The 17322-nt window shown below is 41.3% G+C and overlaps 1 protein-coding gene across 1 annotated transcript in view; it reads left to right on the forward strand.

Annotated features, from left to right (window-relative positions):
* drd3 (dopamine receptor D3) overlaps positions 1-17080 on the forward strand; it is a 31076-nt gene extending 13996 nt beyond the window's left edge. Inside the window, exons 2-6 of the mRNA XM_048603024.1 lie at positions 140-249; positions 5377-5513; positions 9063-9256; positions 12436-12757; positions 16601-17080. Of these exons, the coding sequence (XP_048458981.1) occupies positions 140-249; positions 5377-5513; positions 9063-9256; positions 12436-12757; positions 16601-16797 (960 nt within the window). The 3' untranslated portion in view covers positions 16798-17080. The remainder of the gene's footprint in view (positions 1-139; positions 250-5376; positions 5514-9062; positions 9257-12435; positions 12758-16600) is intronic.
* Positions 17081-17322: the final 242 nt, after the last annotated feature.

Raw genomic sequence — 17322 nt, forward strand, 5'->3', positions numbered from 1 at the left:
ACATAAATATGCATAAATATAAACATATTTATATTCTTTTATTCACTTTTGGTCTCCTTTGATTTCTCCTTAGATGCTTCTTTTGATATCTTCCCAAAATTTTTGTCAATAATTTACCAATGAACATTATCTCCCACAGGTAGTAGGGGATTGGAGCTTCAGTCGAACAAGCTGCAACATTTTTGTGACACTGGATGTCATGATGTGCACAGCAAGTATTTTAAACCTTTGTGCTATCAGTATTGATAGGTAAGTCTATTCTCAATATATCTTAAAGCATTTTAAGGGTCAGGAATAGTACTAAGGACATCATTCAACATTAGGAGTGGTAGTCTATGCAATGACTGTTTAGTGTTTTGATCATTGATTTATGGAATCTTACATATATACAAATTACATACCAGAACAGAAGGCAACCAATAGGAGTGAGGAATTTAAGGCAATTAACCTCAGCAGAGAAAAGTTATTAAAGAGACATAAGAGAATGGAAGCTGACGAATCCTGAGGACCTGATGGACTATATTGTAGAGTTCCATAAGGGTTAGCTGCAAAAAAATGGAATGCATGTTTTGGAGTCAGTGCCCTTAGAAGATCAGAGCATGATCAGACAGAGTCAATGGGGGAAAGCCGTCTTTTGCTGAGTTCCTGTTGAAAGAGTGAAGTCAGATGATTGAAAGAGAACCATCAGAGATGTGAAGGAAAACAAAATGGATTCTTCATGGATATGTTGAGAATCCTAGGGAACCAGCAGAAGGGGATACAATCATCTGAATACTCTTCTGATGCACATGCTTTTTAGAACAATAAACAGATTACAATGTATCTTAAAGGCTGCATACTCAAGTTTTAAAAAATCTACCGGTGCATTCTCCTCTGAAGAATAAACACCAGTTCTCTTTAATGACTGTGAGATGTACCTTAGGCCATATAATCACTCACACATATACATAGGTAAGTGGTTGTGGCTAACTTCTGTACACTTAAGTTATTGGAGGGGATTCTGAGGGACAGGATTGACATATATTTGGAAAGGCAAATACTGATTAGGGATAGTCAGCATGCTTTGTGCACGGGAAATTGTGTCTCACTAACTTGATTGAGTTTCTTGAAGAAGTGTCAATAAAGATTGCTGAAGGCAGAGCAGTGGATGTTGTCTATGTGGACTTCAGCAAGGCTTCAACAAGGTAGGCTGGTTAGCAAGGTTAAACCACATTGAATACATGGAGAGCTAGCCATTTGGCTTGAAGCTAGGAGACAGAAGGTGGTTGTAGAGGGTTACTTTTCGGACTGGAAGCCTGTGACCAGCTGCGTGACTCAAGGACAGTGTTAGGTCCACTGCTTTTTGTCATTTATATAAATGATTTGGATATAAATATAGGAGGAGTGATGAGTAAATTTGCAGATGACACCAAAATTGTTGGTGAAGTGGAAAGTGAAGAAGAGATAGTAGGAACTGCAGATGCTGGAGAATCATAGGAGCAGAGAGGCTGACGTTTCGGGCCTAGACCCTTCATCAGAAAAGGGGGAGGGGAAGGGGGTTTTGAAATAAATAGGGAGAGAGTGGGAGGCGGATAGAAGAGGGATAGAGGAGAGGATAGGTGGAGAGGAAACAAACAGGTCGAAGAGGCGGGGATGGGGCCAGGAAAGGTGAGTGTAGGTAGGGAGTTAGGAAGGGGATAGGTCAGTCCAGGGATGACGGACAGGTCAAGGGGGCGGGATGAGGTTGGTCGGTAGGAGATGGAGGTGCGGCTTGAGGTGGGAGGAGGGGATAGGTGGGAGGAAGAACAGGTTAGGGAGGCAGGGACGAGTTGGACTGGTTTTGGGATGCGGTGGGGGGAGGGGAGATTTTGAAACTTGTGAAATCCACATTGAGACCATTGGGCTGCAGGGTTCCCAAGCGGAATATGAGTTGCTGTTCCTGCAACCTTCGGGTGGCATCGTTGTGGCACTGCAGGAGGCCCAGGATGGACATGTCGTCTGAGGAATGGGAGGGGGAGTTGAAATGGTTCGCGACTGGGAGGTGCAGTTGTTTGTTGCGAACCGAGCGTAGGTGTTCTGCAAAGCGGTCCCCGAGTCTCCGCTTGGTTTCCCCGATGTAGAGGAAGCCACACCGGGTACAGCGGATGCAGTATACCACATTGGCAGATGTGCAGGTGAACATCTGCTTGATGTGGAAAGTCTTCTTGGGGCCTGGGATGGGGGTGAGGGAGGAGGTATGGGGGCAGGTGTAGCACTTCCTGCGGTTGCAGGGAAAAGTGCTGGGTGTGGTGGAGCTGGAGGGGAGTGTGGAGCGGACAAGGGAGTCACGGAGAGAGTTGTCCCTCCGGAAAGCAGATAAAGGTGGGGAGGGAAAGATGTCTTTGGTGGTGGGGTCGGATTGCAGATGGCGGAAGTGTCGGAGGATGATGCGTTGGATCCGGAGGTTGGTGGGGTGGTACGTGAGGACGAGGGGGATTCTTTTTTGGTTTTTATTGCGTGGACGGGGTGTGAGGGATGAGGTGCGGGAGATGTGGGAGACACGGTTGAGGGCGTTCTCGACCACCGAGGAGGGGAAGTTACGGTCCTTGAAAAACGAGGACAACTGAGATGTACGGGAGTGGAATGCCTCATCCTGGGAGCAGATGCGGCGGAGGCAAAGGAATTGGGAATAGGGGATAGCATTTTTGCAGGAAGGTGGGTGGGAGGAGGAGTATTCTAGGTAGCTGTGGGAGTCGGTGGGCTTGAAATGAATATCGGTTTCGAGGTGGTTGCCCGATATGGAGACAGAGAGGTCCAGGAAGGGGAGAGAGGTGTTAGAGATGGTCCAGGTAAATTTAAGGTTGGGGTGGAAGGTGTTAGTGAAGTGTATGAACTGTTCGAGCTCCTCGTGGGAGCACGAGGCGGCACCGATACAGTCATCAATGTAACGGAGGAAGAGGTGGGGTTTAGGGCCGGTGTAGGTACAGAAGAGGGATTGTTCCACGTAACCTACAAAGAGGCAGGCGTAGCTTGGGCCCATGCGGGTACCCATGGCTACCCCCTTTGTCTGTAGGAAGTGGGAGGAATTGAAAGAGAAGTTGTTGAGTGTGAGGACGAGTTCGGCTAAGCGGATGGCCTTAAGGCCATCTGCATGGGGAATGCAGGTGTAGAGGGACTGGACGTCCATGGTAAAGATGAGGTGTTGGGGACCGGGGAATTGGAAGTTCTGGAGGAGGTGGAGGGCGTGGGTGGTGTCACGGACATAGGTAGGGAGTTCCTGGACCAAGGGGGAGAAAATGGAGTCGAGATAGTTGGAGATCAGTTGGGTGGGGCAGGAGCAGGCGGAGACAATGGGTCGACCAGGGCATTCAGGTTTGTGGATTTTGGGAAGGAGATAGAAGCGGGCAGTGCGAGGTTGGGGAACGATGAGGTTGGAGGCCGTGGGTGGGAGGTCACCTGAGGTGATGAGGTTGTGGATGGTTTGCGAGATGATGGTTTGGTGCTCAGGGGTGGGGTCATGATCAAGGGGGCGGTAGGAGGAGGTGTCGGAGAGTTGGCGTCCGGCCTCGGCGATGTAGAGGTCAGTGCGCCATACTACAACTGCACCTCCCTTGTCCGCGGGTTTTATGGTGAGGTTGGGATTGGAGCGGAGGGAGCGGACAAGGGAGGTGCAGTTGTAGTATCTACATCGGGGAAACCAAGCGGAGACTCGGGGACCGCTTTGCAGAACACTTACGCTCGGTTCGCAACAAACAACTGCACCTCCCAGTCGCGAACCATTTCAACTCCCCCTCCCATTCCTCAGACGACATGTCCATCCTGGGCCTCCTGCAGTGCCACAACGATGCCACCCGAAGGTTGCAGGAACAGCAACTCATATTCCGCTTGGGAACCCTGCAGCCCAATGGTCTCAATGTGGATTTCACAAGTTTCAAAATCTCCCCTCCCCCCACCGCATCCCAAAACCAGTCCAACTCGTCCCTGCCTCCCTAACCTGTTCTTCCTCCCACCTATCCCCTCCTCCCACCTCAAGCCGCACCTCCATCTCCTACCGACCAACCTCATCCCGCCCCCTTGACCTGTCCGTCATCCCTGGACTGACCTATCCCCTTCCTAACTCCCTACCTACACTCACCTTTCCTGGCCCCATCCCCGCCTCTTCGACCTGTTTGTTTCCTCTCCACCTATCCTCTCCTCTATCCCTCTTCTATCCGCCTCCCACTCTCTCCCTATTTATTTCAAAACCCCCTTCCCCTCCCCCTTTTCTGATGAAGGGTCTAGGCCCGAAACGTCAGCCTCTCTGCTCCTATGATGCTGCTTGGCCTGCTGTGTTCATCCAGCCCTGCACCTTGTTGTCTTGGAAAGTGAAGAAGGTTATCTCAGAGTATAATGGGATCTTGATCAGATGGGCCAAGGAGTGGCAGATAGAGTTTAATCTGGATAAATGTGAGATGCTGCATTTTGTAAAGGCAAGTCAGAGCAGGACTTACACATTTAATAGTAAGGTCCTGAGGAGTGTTACCGAACAAAGAGACCTTGGAGTGCAGGTTCATAGTTCCTTGAAAGTAGAGTCACAGGTAGACAGGGTAATGAAGAAGGTGTTTGGTATGCATATCTTTATTGGTCAGTGCATTGAGTATAGGAGATAGGATGCTATGTTGCAGCGATACAGGACATTGGTTAGGCCACATTTGGAATATTGTGTTCAGTTCTGATCTCCCTGCTATAGGAAAAATGTTGTTAAACTTGAAAGGGTTCAGAAAAGATTTACAAGGATGTTGCCAAGGTTGGAGGTTTTGAGCTATAGGGAGAGGCTGAATAGACTGGGGCTATTTTCCCTGGAGCATCGGAGGCTGAGGGGGGCCGTTATGGAAGTTTATAAAATCCTGAGGGGCATTGGATAGGGTGAATAGCCAAGGTCTTTTTGCTCAGCATAAGGGAGTCCAAAATTAGATTTAAGGTGAGAGGGGAAAGATTTGGAAGGGGACTAAGGGGGCAACTTTTTCATGCAGAGGGCGGTGCATGTATGTAATAAGCTGCCAGAGGAGGTGGTGGAGGCTGGTACAATTACAAAATTTAAAAGGCATCTGGATGGGTATATGAGTGGGAAGGGTTTAGAGGGATATGGTCCAAATGCTGGCAAATGGAACTAGATTAATTTAGGACATCTGGCCGGCATGGACAAGTTGAACTGAAGGGTCCATTTCCGTGTTGTACATCTCTTGGCCCAAACCTACCCCAAGTAATTATTACACACCAATGTATCAAGAGCGTGAAGAGCTGATGTGATTTAGCACTCGAATGAATGCCATACTATAGAGACCATCTGGTGTGTTGCTGTTGAATATTTCTATCTCTATGCCTGCATAATAATTGTTGTTATAACATTGGTAAAGTGTTGTTTTCTCTTGGATTCAGGTACACTGCTGTTGTGATGCCAATCCAATATAACACAAATTACAGCTCCAGGAGACGGGTGACTATAATGATTACTGCTGTATGGATAATGTCATTTGCAGTGTCTTGTCCTCTCTTGTTTGGTTTCAATACAACAGGTACAGAACATTTTTTATGGAATAATCATTTCGCATTTAGAAAACATTTACAATGATTGAAAGGGTCTAATTTCAGACATCCGGTCCGATTTGATCAACACTGGTCATAAGTCAGACATGAACCAAGCCACTGGATAATATTTAGCAAGGTCTGGACAATAACAATAAGGAAATGTCCACTGGAAGTACAATTAGATTGTGTACACCAGGCATATTGCACATGGTACTGAAGTGAAAGATGCTTCATGCTTCTTTATTTAATCAAAGAAAACACCCAAGTCTGGAAATTAATGTTGTCGATGGTAACTGATGCACGTTCCTTTATCCCCTATTTCAGTGGAATTTTAAATTAGTGTTTTCAGTCCTGTATTATAATGCCAGCCAAAGGAATTTCACGGGAGTGTCAGCAGCAGTTCTAGGTTTTGTTTTCTTTCTGCTTAATATCCACAACATTTCAGTAACTAATGTGAAAAGTAAAATTTGCCATCATTTTCACATATTTCAATAACATTCTTTGAACCTCTGTGCAAAGGATGAGCTGGCTAGGAGAGCTACATTGATCTAATGTTTAGAGCAATGCAGGAGAGCCTTCTGGAAAATTTTGGTTAATAGAAAACTATTTCTGTTTTAAATTTACCGATTTAGTCATGTTTCTGAACAAAATCTTTTTTTATAACTCATTCATAAGATCGGATGCTGCTGGTTAGGCCAACCTATATTGCCCATTCACAATTGCCCTGGGAGAGATGGAGGAACTGCTTTCTCGAACTGCTGCAAGTCCATCTGATGAGATTGGGGTGCGGGTTTTGGGGAATGGACGCAATTGGTATAGTAATGGTTATACAAAGACAGCAGACATATCTTACAGCTGGAGTGGTTGGAGGAAATAAATTAGGAAACAAAGGAGCAATAACCAACAGCATTTGCACTGGTGGCTGGCATCCTACCCATTTCTACACTCACCACCACATGTAGATCGAGTAGAAGATTCTATCTGCTTGGCAGTGACATCAGAGCTGTTCAATCTATAATGTTAGATCAATCAGATCAGAGATCAGAATCTCCACAAATGAATACGGCAGGCAGGCAGGGGAAGCCAGAGGGCAGGGGTCCTATGGATTTGAGACTCTCTCAGCCTGTTTCGATGAGGGGTTGGATGAGCAAACTGACCATGGCACCAGAGAGAGGAACTTGGAATGGGAGGGCGAGGATCCAGTGGTCATGGTACATATAGGTACAAAGAAAATACATCAAACTTGTTTTGCATGTAGAGTATGAGGAGCTAAGCACTTAATTTAGAAAACAAATCCTCAGAAGTTATTATCTCTGTATTATCAGGTAAGCCGCATGCAAATTGATATGGAATACTTAAAATTACAGAGATAAAATATGGCTCAAAAACTGGTGTGGGACAAGAAGGTTCCAATTTGTTGGACACTGGCACCTGTATTAGGGAAAGTGGGCACTGGCCTGACTGTGTTGGGACCAGTGTTCTCATACCAGCATAAAGTACCGGTTACCAGTGTAAACTGCATGACTAAGGTAGTGGAGAGGCTTTAAAACTAAACAGTGGGTGAAGGGATCAAATGCAGAGAGCTGTAGCATGCCAAAGAGTGAAGTCAAGTATGAAAGTAATATATGGGAAACCAGGTCAGAAAATGGCAGAAAGGGACTGAGACAATAAAAATATTTAGGAATACACCAACAATTAACAGCAGTTGTTACAAAAATCGCAAAAAGGAAAAACAAAAAGCCTTGCACCTGAATTCATGTAGTATTCATAACAAAGTAAATAAACTGATAATTCTGACTGAAGTAAATAAGATTTGATAGAAATTATGGAGATGTGGATGCGGGATGACAAGGATTGGATGAGGGATTTATGATATTCAAGAAGAATAAGAAGCTAGGTAACGGTGGAGGGGTAGCAGAGTGAATCAAGGATTGCATTTATGCACTAGTTAGAAATGGCCATGGTTCAGGAGATCATAATGTAGAAGCAGTTTGGGTGGAAATGAGGAACAATAGGGGAAAACAGTCACTAGCGGAAGCAGTCTATAGACCCCCTAACAGTAACCATAATGCAGGATAAACTATACAAGAAGATAAATGGGTGCTTGTGATAATAAAATTGCAATATTCATGGACGACTTTAATCTACATATTAACTGGAAAAAAAGATAGCTTGACAACAGTAACGTAGATGACAAGTTCATAGAACGATTTTGAGGTGGTTTCTGTGAACGATACATCTTGGAACTGACCAGGCAGCAGGTTATATTAGACTTAGAACTGCGTAATGTGACAGGATTAATTAATTATCTCAGAGGAAAGGCAACCGTAGGTAGAAGCAATAATAGTATAACTTAATTTTAGAACCATCTTGAAAGGGAGAAGATTGAGGCTAAGATTAGTATTTTAAAGTTAAATAGGGGTTACCCATTGGGCATAAAAGCTGAACTAGCTGATGTAAATTAGCATATTCATCTAGGGGAACAGAACAATAGTAACATTCACTTTAAGGATCCCATTGCTGTTCAATAGTAAGCATTTGATGGGATTTTTTGGAATGATCAGAAAAATTATATTCTAGAAAGAAAAGTTATAAGGGGCAGACTCACCATCCATGGTTAACTAAAGAAGTTAGGGGAAACATCAAATGTATGGAAAAAGCATATAACTGCTGAAAGAGAAGTGGCAGGCAAGATGATTGATCATAAAACAAACAACAATATCTTTGGGAACAGACAAACCTTTCCACTCCAGATTTGAATCTAGTAAATCAACTTGTCTTACTGGAATAGTGTGGGCAGTCAGGACTTGTTTCCATTAGAGTTTGGAAGCATGAGGAAAGACTCGTTGAAGTAGGTAAGAACCTGAATGGTTTTGACAAGGCTTTGAAAGGATATTTCCTCTCATGGGTGACTCCAGAACTAGAGGCACAGTTTAAAAACCAACAGTTGCCATTTTAGGCCAGAGATGAGAATTTCTTTTCTCTGAGAAGGTTGTGTGACTTTGGAATTCTCTACCTTGGAAAATAGTGAAAGAGGGGTGATTAGATATCTTTAAGGGAGAGTTATTTAGATTCCTGGCAGGCTGGGGAATCAAAGATTATCAGAAATAGATAGGAGTGTGGAATTCAAAATATAAACACATCAGCTATGATCATTTTGAACAGAAGAGCGGGCTGTAAGGGCTGAATGGTTTACTTCTGCCCCTTTTTGTGTGTTTATAATTAGGTAGGATTTTACAGGAAAGAAACAGGCCATTCAGGAGTTTGTATTGGCTGAAATATTCACCATGGTTGTAGTATCCATTGTCAATTTGTTTTTGTGCCAATAAAGAACAATTGAGATCACAGGTTGTATGCGCATGAAATTTTAGGAGCTACAAAAATAATAGTTGGCTTGGCTTTAAGCAGGAAATAATGTTTTTAAAAAATGTGCAGTTCTATGCCTGTAATTTTAACAGATGAGTCATGCAACATAAGAAAATTTGAATTAATTAATTAATAACATTTTTGTTTTTCTGCTATTATTCACTTTGCAGATGACCCCAGCTTATGTTCTATATCCAATCCAGATTTTGTTGTGTATTCGTCCATCGTGTCCTTCTACTTACCATTTTTTGTTACATTGTCAGTTTATGTACGTATTTACATTGTACTTAAAAAAAGAAGGAAACGCATCACCTCGAGACAAAACAGCATTAACATGGTTACAGAAAGTGGCATGCAGACCCAGGTAATTCAGGAGAAAAGAACTTGTAAGTAAATTATAGAATTGGTTCTTTGCATTCCATGTGCTGACCATGGGCTCTCAACAATTTCCTAAAGGTTATGATGTGGCACAGTTTCCCATTAGACCTTTCTGTCATACTGAGTTGAAGAAGTTTCACAGTGACGCATGTCAGATTGGGGATAGTGTTGCAACTACTTAGCAATTGTGAATGTTTGCTGTCTTCGGAGGATCTGGATCAGCAGATATGCATAGCCCTAACATTCACTTTATCCTATTGCTGTGGATCAACATAGACCCAAGGAATCACTGCAGCAATGAAAGTCCCTTTTGTAGCAAAAGGGCATGATGGTGGAAATTACAGTTAAGTTGACATTGATGGTAGAGATTAAAGACTGCATTTTACAGACTGCCACTGTGTTCACTAAAGATGAGAGAATGTGAGTATAGTAATCAGCAATGGAAATTGAGTTCAAAGTTATTGATAACCAATCTATTATACACTGATGCACAAAAATATTGTAGCAGTTAGAGAAAATAGTAAATTTCAAGAGCAAAATCAAAAATGAGTGTGTCAAAGTCAAACTTAACAGTGATCACAAATAAGCAAAATGTAAATAGAGCAAACAGTTTCCAAATTATTTGCTGGGGTAATCTAATGAATCTAATAACCCGGAAGGCTAACAGAGAAATTACATAAAGGAAATATTAACTACAAAGAGATATTTAATAATAGTTTCCATGCAACAATAAAATTATTCTGGTGATAATACTGAATAATGACTTCAGACTGATCAATGCAGTTTGTAGGTGAATAAAGTGGGTTTTGAATGTTAAAGCATTGTGAAAACTGATGATGTTTGTGTAAGGATGCCCGTTGATGCATGCTAAAAATTAGTTGGGTATGAAAATGGCTGACGAAAAATCCCATGAACTAACACAGTGTGTGGCGATCAAACTGACAATAATGAAAAAAAAAATCAATAGTATATGGACATATGATTCAAGCTACAAAAAAATAGCTTTTTCGAATGTTGCTGTCCAAAGAATTTGATGTAGAAAAAACATAGATCCATTGACATCGTGACCTATTACATTTTAGAAATGGTTCCCTGTGCGTCATTTGCAATTCACCTCGAACAGTGATGACCAGTAAATCAGTTTTTGGGTTAGGCTAAAGGAGAAATGTTTAGCTCAGATACCAGGAGAACTCCAGACCCTCTTTGACCAGTTTCATGGGATTATAATATCCACCTGCTGTATTAGGAGGTGTGATTGGGTCTTTTGTTTAAAATTTAATTTGAGGATGCTTGCCTCCAACAATGCAGTAATGCAATATGCTGCATTGAGATATGACCCCTGTTCTGTACTTGCCTCCTAAAGTAGGATTTAAACTCATAAAGCTCATTTACCTCAGTGATAAGAGTGCTACTGACTGAGTTAAGTAAACACGATAGTAGAGAGACAGGCAAATTATATAATAACATAATAGTCAATTGTAAGCTCAGGGTAGAAAAATATGAATTCAAAACAATGCCACTGTCAAATTGACAGAACAATTAAGAGAGAATATTAGGGAGAAACACAGGCAGGAACAGAAGGAGACAATTGGTATAAATTTGCTGGCAACAAAGTGTACCTGACAAATGTACAAAGGACAACTGAGTTGACCAGGAGGACTATAATCTACGTGGATTTTCAGTGAACTTTAATGACCAACCCACGAATAAGGTTAGACAAAGATTCAAACTTACAGAATTCAAGGCTGTTAGAAGCCTTTATAAGACATTCTATTAACTCTAACTCCTCAGGAAATTGCCTCCCATGACCTTAGCTCCATGTTAATGGTTAATCCAAAATATGTGGAGCATTGTCAGTCAGGAGTTAGTAAAGTTCATTTAAAAACCAAGAACTAAAGATGTGAGTTGTTCTGTAAAGGCTATGAAATGTTGTACACACCCTTCTAATGCAAGTTCTGAATTACTAATTTCACACAGTGACCCTTTTCTTTGTACCAAATCCAAAGTTACAAAATACTATGTTGGCCAAATTCTCAGAGGGGACTTGACACCTCATTAATGCTGGAAATGTTGCAGGGCATAAGCACAGAGAAGGGTACAAAATCACCATTGGGAACAATAATGTCATTGTGTTTAATTTGACAAACTTACTACTTCCCTTAGCTTTTAGATCGTGAGATTCATTCTTGAACAGGTTTCTTCCTGAAGACCCAGCAATGTGTCAATACCACCTACCTTTAAGCACAGTGTGGTACTTTTATTTTTACTCCACAATATTCAGAGAGGAAGTGTTATCAAGCCGGGGATGCTGTTGCATTTGTACTGAGATCACATATATCAATGGGAATGAGAACTGAATAAAGCGACTGAAGCTACAGTGAAGCAGAAAACAGAAAAGAGAAGCACTCAGCAGGCCAGGCAGCATCAGAGGAGCAGGAAAGTTGCTGTTTTGGGTTGGGACTCTTCTTCAGAAGGTCCCGATGCAAAACGTCAACTTTCCTGCTCCTCTGAAGCTGCCTGGCCTGCAGTGTTCCTCCAGCTCCACAGTGTGTTGTGTCTGACTCCAGCATCTGCAGTTCTTGTTGTCTCAAAGAGAAGCACGCAGTAGGTTAGGGAACATACATGGAGAGATCAGACAAGTGAACTTTGTTGGTGCAATATATTGAAGAAGCTGCCTCACCTGAAATAATAACACATCTACCCTCTCAAATCAATGTGAACAATCCTATGACATTATTTTGATGAAGCAGGTAGTGCCCTTGGTGTCCTGGCCAATATTTATCAATCAACTAGTATCACTAAAGCAGATTATCTGGTCATTAGCACATCACTGAATATAGGAGCTAACAGTGCACAAATTGGCTGCGTATTTCTGCATCACAACACTCAATACATTTAAAATGTCATTATTTGGCTACAAAGCACTTTAATATTACCTGATGTCATGAAAGGTGGTATATAATTACAAGTCTTTTCTGTCACCTGAAACCTTAACTGATATTTTCTTTCGATAGATTCTGCCTTAAGTGCAGGTTTTGTTTTGCAGTATTTAGTCTGTTTGTTTCCGTTTCCAGCAACAGCATTTATTTTGCTGTTTGTTGACAACTATTGAATTATTGTGGCTGGCTAAGTTTTTTTAACTTAATTACACTTTCTTATCACCAGGAAAGGATAGAAAATTTTCCCAGAAGTTTACATGCATTCGCTTGTTTGAGATTTAACAAGCAAAGGGGACTTTCTTCAAATAACAAACTGCTGGCACCAGTTGAAGTAGCAAATTATTGCAGCATGAGCCATGCAACATTTGCAAAAACAGACAATGGGATTGAGGAATCAGAAAGAAAGAGCATGTGTACAATAAAACATGCTTCTGAAGTGAAAAAGCTGTCCAGTGGCAAAACTACAACTTCACTGAGACCTGTATTAAAACGCAGGAACCTGCAAATGAGAGAAAGGAAAGCAACTCGGATGTTGGTCATTGTTCTTGGTAAGTATCAAGTAATTTGGTTCCCATCTTAGAAAGTTAAATATATCTTTAATATATGAAGACCTAACAGTCTAAAGGATCTTTGAAAGGACCAATGCTTCAGGATTCTATATTCCAGTTCTGAAACCAACACTCTGATTTACTCTCCTTTCCGACATAGGCTAGCCAACTTTCTACAATTATCATTCAGGCCTGAAGAATTACAATTAACCTCCTGGCCAGCACTCTAAATGGGAGGAAAAGTTCAGAACTGAAGAACGGTCACCAGGCCAGAAATGTTAATGCTGCTTTCTCTCCACAGTTCCTGCCAGACCTACTGAGTTTTTCCAGCAGTTTCTGTTTTTATTTCTGATTTCCAGCATCCGCAGTTCTTTGTGTTTTGTTTAGTTTAACGTTCTTAGAAGTTGGGCTGGTGAACTCACTGCTGCATGCATCAAAATGTGAGATGAGAGACCACCTCACATTGATAATAGCATTTCTACTTATGTTGTGTATAGTTCAATTATCTACCCTTAATTCAGTAAGATTATTTAGTTTGGAAATTCTGGTTCTGAGTTTGATACCTAAATGGCATAGGGGTCCATGACAGATTTATAAGTGTATAATAAAGAATGTCAAAGACTTAGTGCTGTGAATAATGCAGCTCTAGAGACATAGACATATATATTTATTTGTTCGCACTTAATTATCCCTTTTTAAAATTCCTTCACGAACAACGCTAAGAGAAAGTTATTTGTAATTTTTGAAACTTTTGAATACATTAGAATGGTGAAGCTCAGAATTATTTATGCAATTGCCTTCACACAAAAAGTAGCTAGCTAGAAGTCCTTCTAAAGAATAGAAAAGATTAGAATGGTTATTATGGCCATGTTAGCTAGTTCTTCCAGAACAACCTAACAATTCCCCATTGTAGAGTTGTTTTCTTAATTAATTTCATTGTGTTTAGTGCACTGTTCAATGCAAAAGTCCATTCCATATCCGAGAAGTCTAAATGCAGTTCTATTTCAATCTGAGTTGGACTGAGGTATTAACTGAACGCCAGATAGGCTCAAAGATTAGAGGAAGCACGTTGTATCAGTTGGATTTCTCTTGTAATGCTTTTGTTAATATTTAATGGGAATGTTCTGTGAGATTTATAAATAAATTGTGCATACCATACAGAATCAAATGGTTATTGGAGCATAATAAAATGAATTACCTTTGTGTGGAAAAACTTCTGGCTATTAATCAAAAGCACTTCTATTTATTAATTTTACTCTAAGGTAATGGCAAAAATAGACACAATGTTGAAGTTTTTCATGGCATGGTAATGTGACTATTTGGGCATACATGGTGCTATTGAAACTGAATTCTACTGCACAATTTGCAAATTTCACAAGTTCGTTGAACATAGTTTCAGACAAAGGTAACACATCCAGATTTCCATGATATAGTGACATAATGCAAATGACAATGGTTTCTTTGAGTGGTATAATCACCAGCAATATCGAAAGAGCACATGGGCATGCTATTGCTCTCAAAGTGTGGGTCCTACATGATCTTAGTGAACGTAAGGTATCCTTCAGAGTGGATGTGGAAACCACATATAGAACTATTTGCACCAGCTCACACAATCATTTGACTAATTCATGTTGTGCAGAGCCTGTCATAGATAGATTAGAGCATATAGAGACATCACTTTTGTGTATTTTGTGTAGCCCGTATGTTGTGGAGGTCATGAGTCATAAGGATGAATCCTATCATATACATCAGCAGGCAGCTTACCATCGTTGCACAAGTCCATCTGGCCCTTGAGTGTGGCTGTTTGGTTTTGTGTAGTGGCAGGTCCTGTAGCTATAACTTTGGAACTTCATGGAGCATGGTGTGCATTTTGTTTACGTAATCACATTTGTTAAGGATGACTTCTGCAGTCCCTTTGTCAGGTTTACTTAAATGTATATTGGCCTGTGCTAATTGTTACACTGGACAGCAATTCAAGATCATCAGTCAGGTGTGCAGTGTGATGCATTTACATGTGCTACATGATATGTATACATAGGACTCCGTTTTATATAGGCAAACAAAATTTGTGATGTCATTGCACCTATTTCAAAACATGGAGTCACAGAGATAGCTAGTTGCTGCTACATCCCCATGGCAACATCTCAACCAATCAGAAGCTACCTTCCTGGTCTAAGAATTAAGATTGACAGTTAACTGACCTTGCTGCATCTCCATGCCAATGATGGCCCAACCAATCAGCACCCTGTTCTCTTGCTGTATAAAATGGTGTGTCTGCGTTTGATTCTGTTTCCTGTTTCCTAGTTCTGATTAATGCATGGTGAAAAGCTTCAACTTCTTACCACGTTTTGGCAATGTTTGCATTTTGTAATGCTAAACAATCAGCTAAAGTTATGCTTTTCGACTATTAATTTATTTACCTATAACTCTCTATGGTCACAGTTATTGTGTTTCAACACTGCAAAGACCAGTGTTCACTTCCTCCTCATAACTCAACTAAGAATCAGCCTTGTGTGATTGTCTGAACTGACTCGAAAAATGTAGTTTTTGGGTCTGGGTGACCAGAACTAAACACAGCAATGAAAATGCAATCTGTTCAGAGTAGCACGCAGTTCCAAGTGTGATTTCCCCAGACTTGTTCTGCAACATTGTGTCAACCTGGATGAGTATTCTAACTGTTTTTCCACCAGTACATGGAAAGCTTGGCTCACTATTGTAGTGGTAATCCTTTTTCAAAAAAGATTACAACTGTGAAATTCCAAACAATCATAGATTGGTAAAAGTGGTGGCTTTGTGCAGCGTGTATATAGTAACTTCACACAGAGAAACCTGAGAGTAAATGCATTTTCAATGCAGTGAAAGTACTTATTTATAATCCTGCAGCTACCACAATATAATACAATGCAACCAGCTGTGGGCTGCGAAAGCATGTTCAGGCACAACTCACTGGCCTGTTCTTTCGTAAGGATCAGGCCTCCTGCTGCAAGATAAGAGCAGCTTACCCATCTGAGAGTTAGAACACAGCTACTCACATGACAGATATCATAACTGGTGCTCCAGATTGCCTCAGTACCAATCCTACTCAGACAGCCCAAAAAAATTGGCTAAGAGCAGCACCTAAAAATTAATAGATATGTTTCAGGTTGACAGCTGAACACATTAACTTGTGCGTGGGGTTGGGGTGTTCTTTACAATATGACGTGGAATGCATCATACATTTTTGATGTTAATGACTGACCAGGAGTATAGTTGGGAGTAGTGTCCAGGTGAAGTAAGGGAGTTTTGTGCCAGATTGATTCTACGATGGCAGGACTGATGTATTAAAAGAGATTGGATCAGTTAGCACTATATTCTCTTGAATTTCGAAGAATGAGAGATGATCTTATAGAAACCTATAAATGCTAACAGAACTAAACAGAATAAATGCAGGAAGGATGTTTTCAATGACCACAGGGTTCACAGTATAAGGAACAGAAGGAAAGGCCAATTAGGACTGAGATGGGGAGAAATGAGAGGGGTGAGCCTGTGGAATTCTCTGTCAGAGAAGGTGATTGAGGCCAAAACATTGAGTGTCTTCAAGAAGGAGTTGGATCTAGTTCGTATGGCTAAAGGGAGCAAAGGGTACAGGAAGAAGACAGAAACAGGGGTCTAAGTTAGATGATCAGCCATGATCATACTGAATAACAGAGCAGGTTCGATTGGCTGAATGGTCTACTCCTGCTCCTATTTCCTATATTTTGTATGTTTTTGTTGCGTATCTGGACAAGTTGAATTGAGGATGATTTCTAAGAAAGATTTGGTAGGGCAATTGTTATATTACTATGTTCTCTTTCCGTCTCACAGGTATATTCCTGGTATGCTGGCTGCCATTTTTTATCACACACATATTGAAGATCCACTGTAAGCAATGCCATGTGTCAACAGAACTTTACAGTGCTACTACCTGGCTTGGATATGTCAACAGCGCAGTAAATCCCATCATATACACCACCTTCAACACTGAGTTCAGGAGAGCATTCCTCAGGATTTTAGCTTGCTAAGTGAAGTCTTTGAGATGTTACCATTGGGATTTGAACGCTTACTTCCCCTTTCTCCTAGCCACCAGAATAAACTGTTGCCATAAAGGAACTCTACAGTCACAGTCTACTGAGAACAGTCCTATTAAAATTACCTAATCTTCAGAGCTGTTTTTCATGGTTTTCATGGTGTTGAGAAAGCTAGAGTCAAACGCCAGAGTTCAGCATACCAACCGGTATAAAGAGAATTCAAGGAAACCAGAAGGTGGATGATATCAAACATAGGTCTTCAGAGTAAGGGAATGAGTGTGGAATATTTAGTCATTTATAAACTCAGAGTTAGGCATTCAAAGATCAAGTTTGCAGTCATAGAATGTTCATTCTGACACAATCTGTCTTTCTTCAGAACGAGTGGAAGAGGAAATATCCAAAAATCTGGGATGTCATAAAATACAAAAAAAGGAGAGCGGTTGGGTAGAATACTAAAACAGATAAAGGAAATCATTTTGCTCTGATCCAAATTATCGTTTAGAGACCTGGGACTATTTA

Source organism: Rhincodon typus, chromosome 11, assembly GCF_021869965.1.
Source record: "Rhincodon typus isolate 14 chromosome 11, sRhiTyp1.1, whole genome shotgun sequence".
Taxonomy (NCBI): domain Eukaryota; kingdom Metazoa; phylum Chordata; class Chondrichthyes; order Orectolobiformes; family Rhincodontidae; genus Rhincodon; species Rhincodon typus.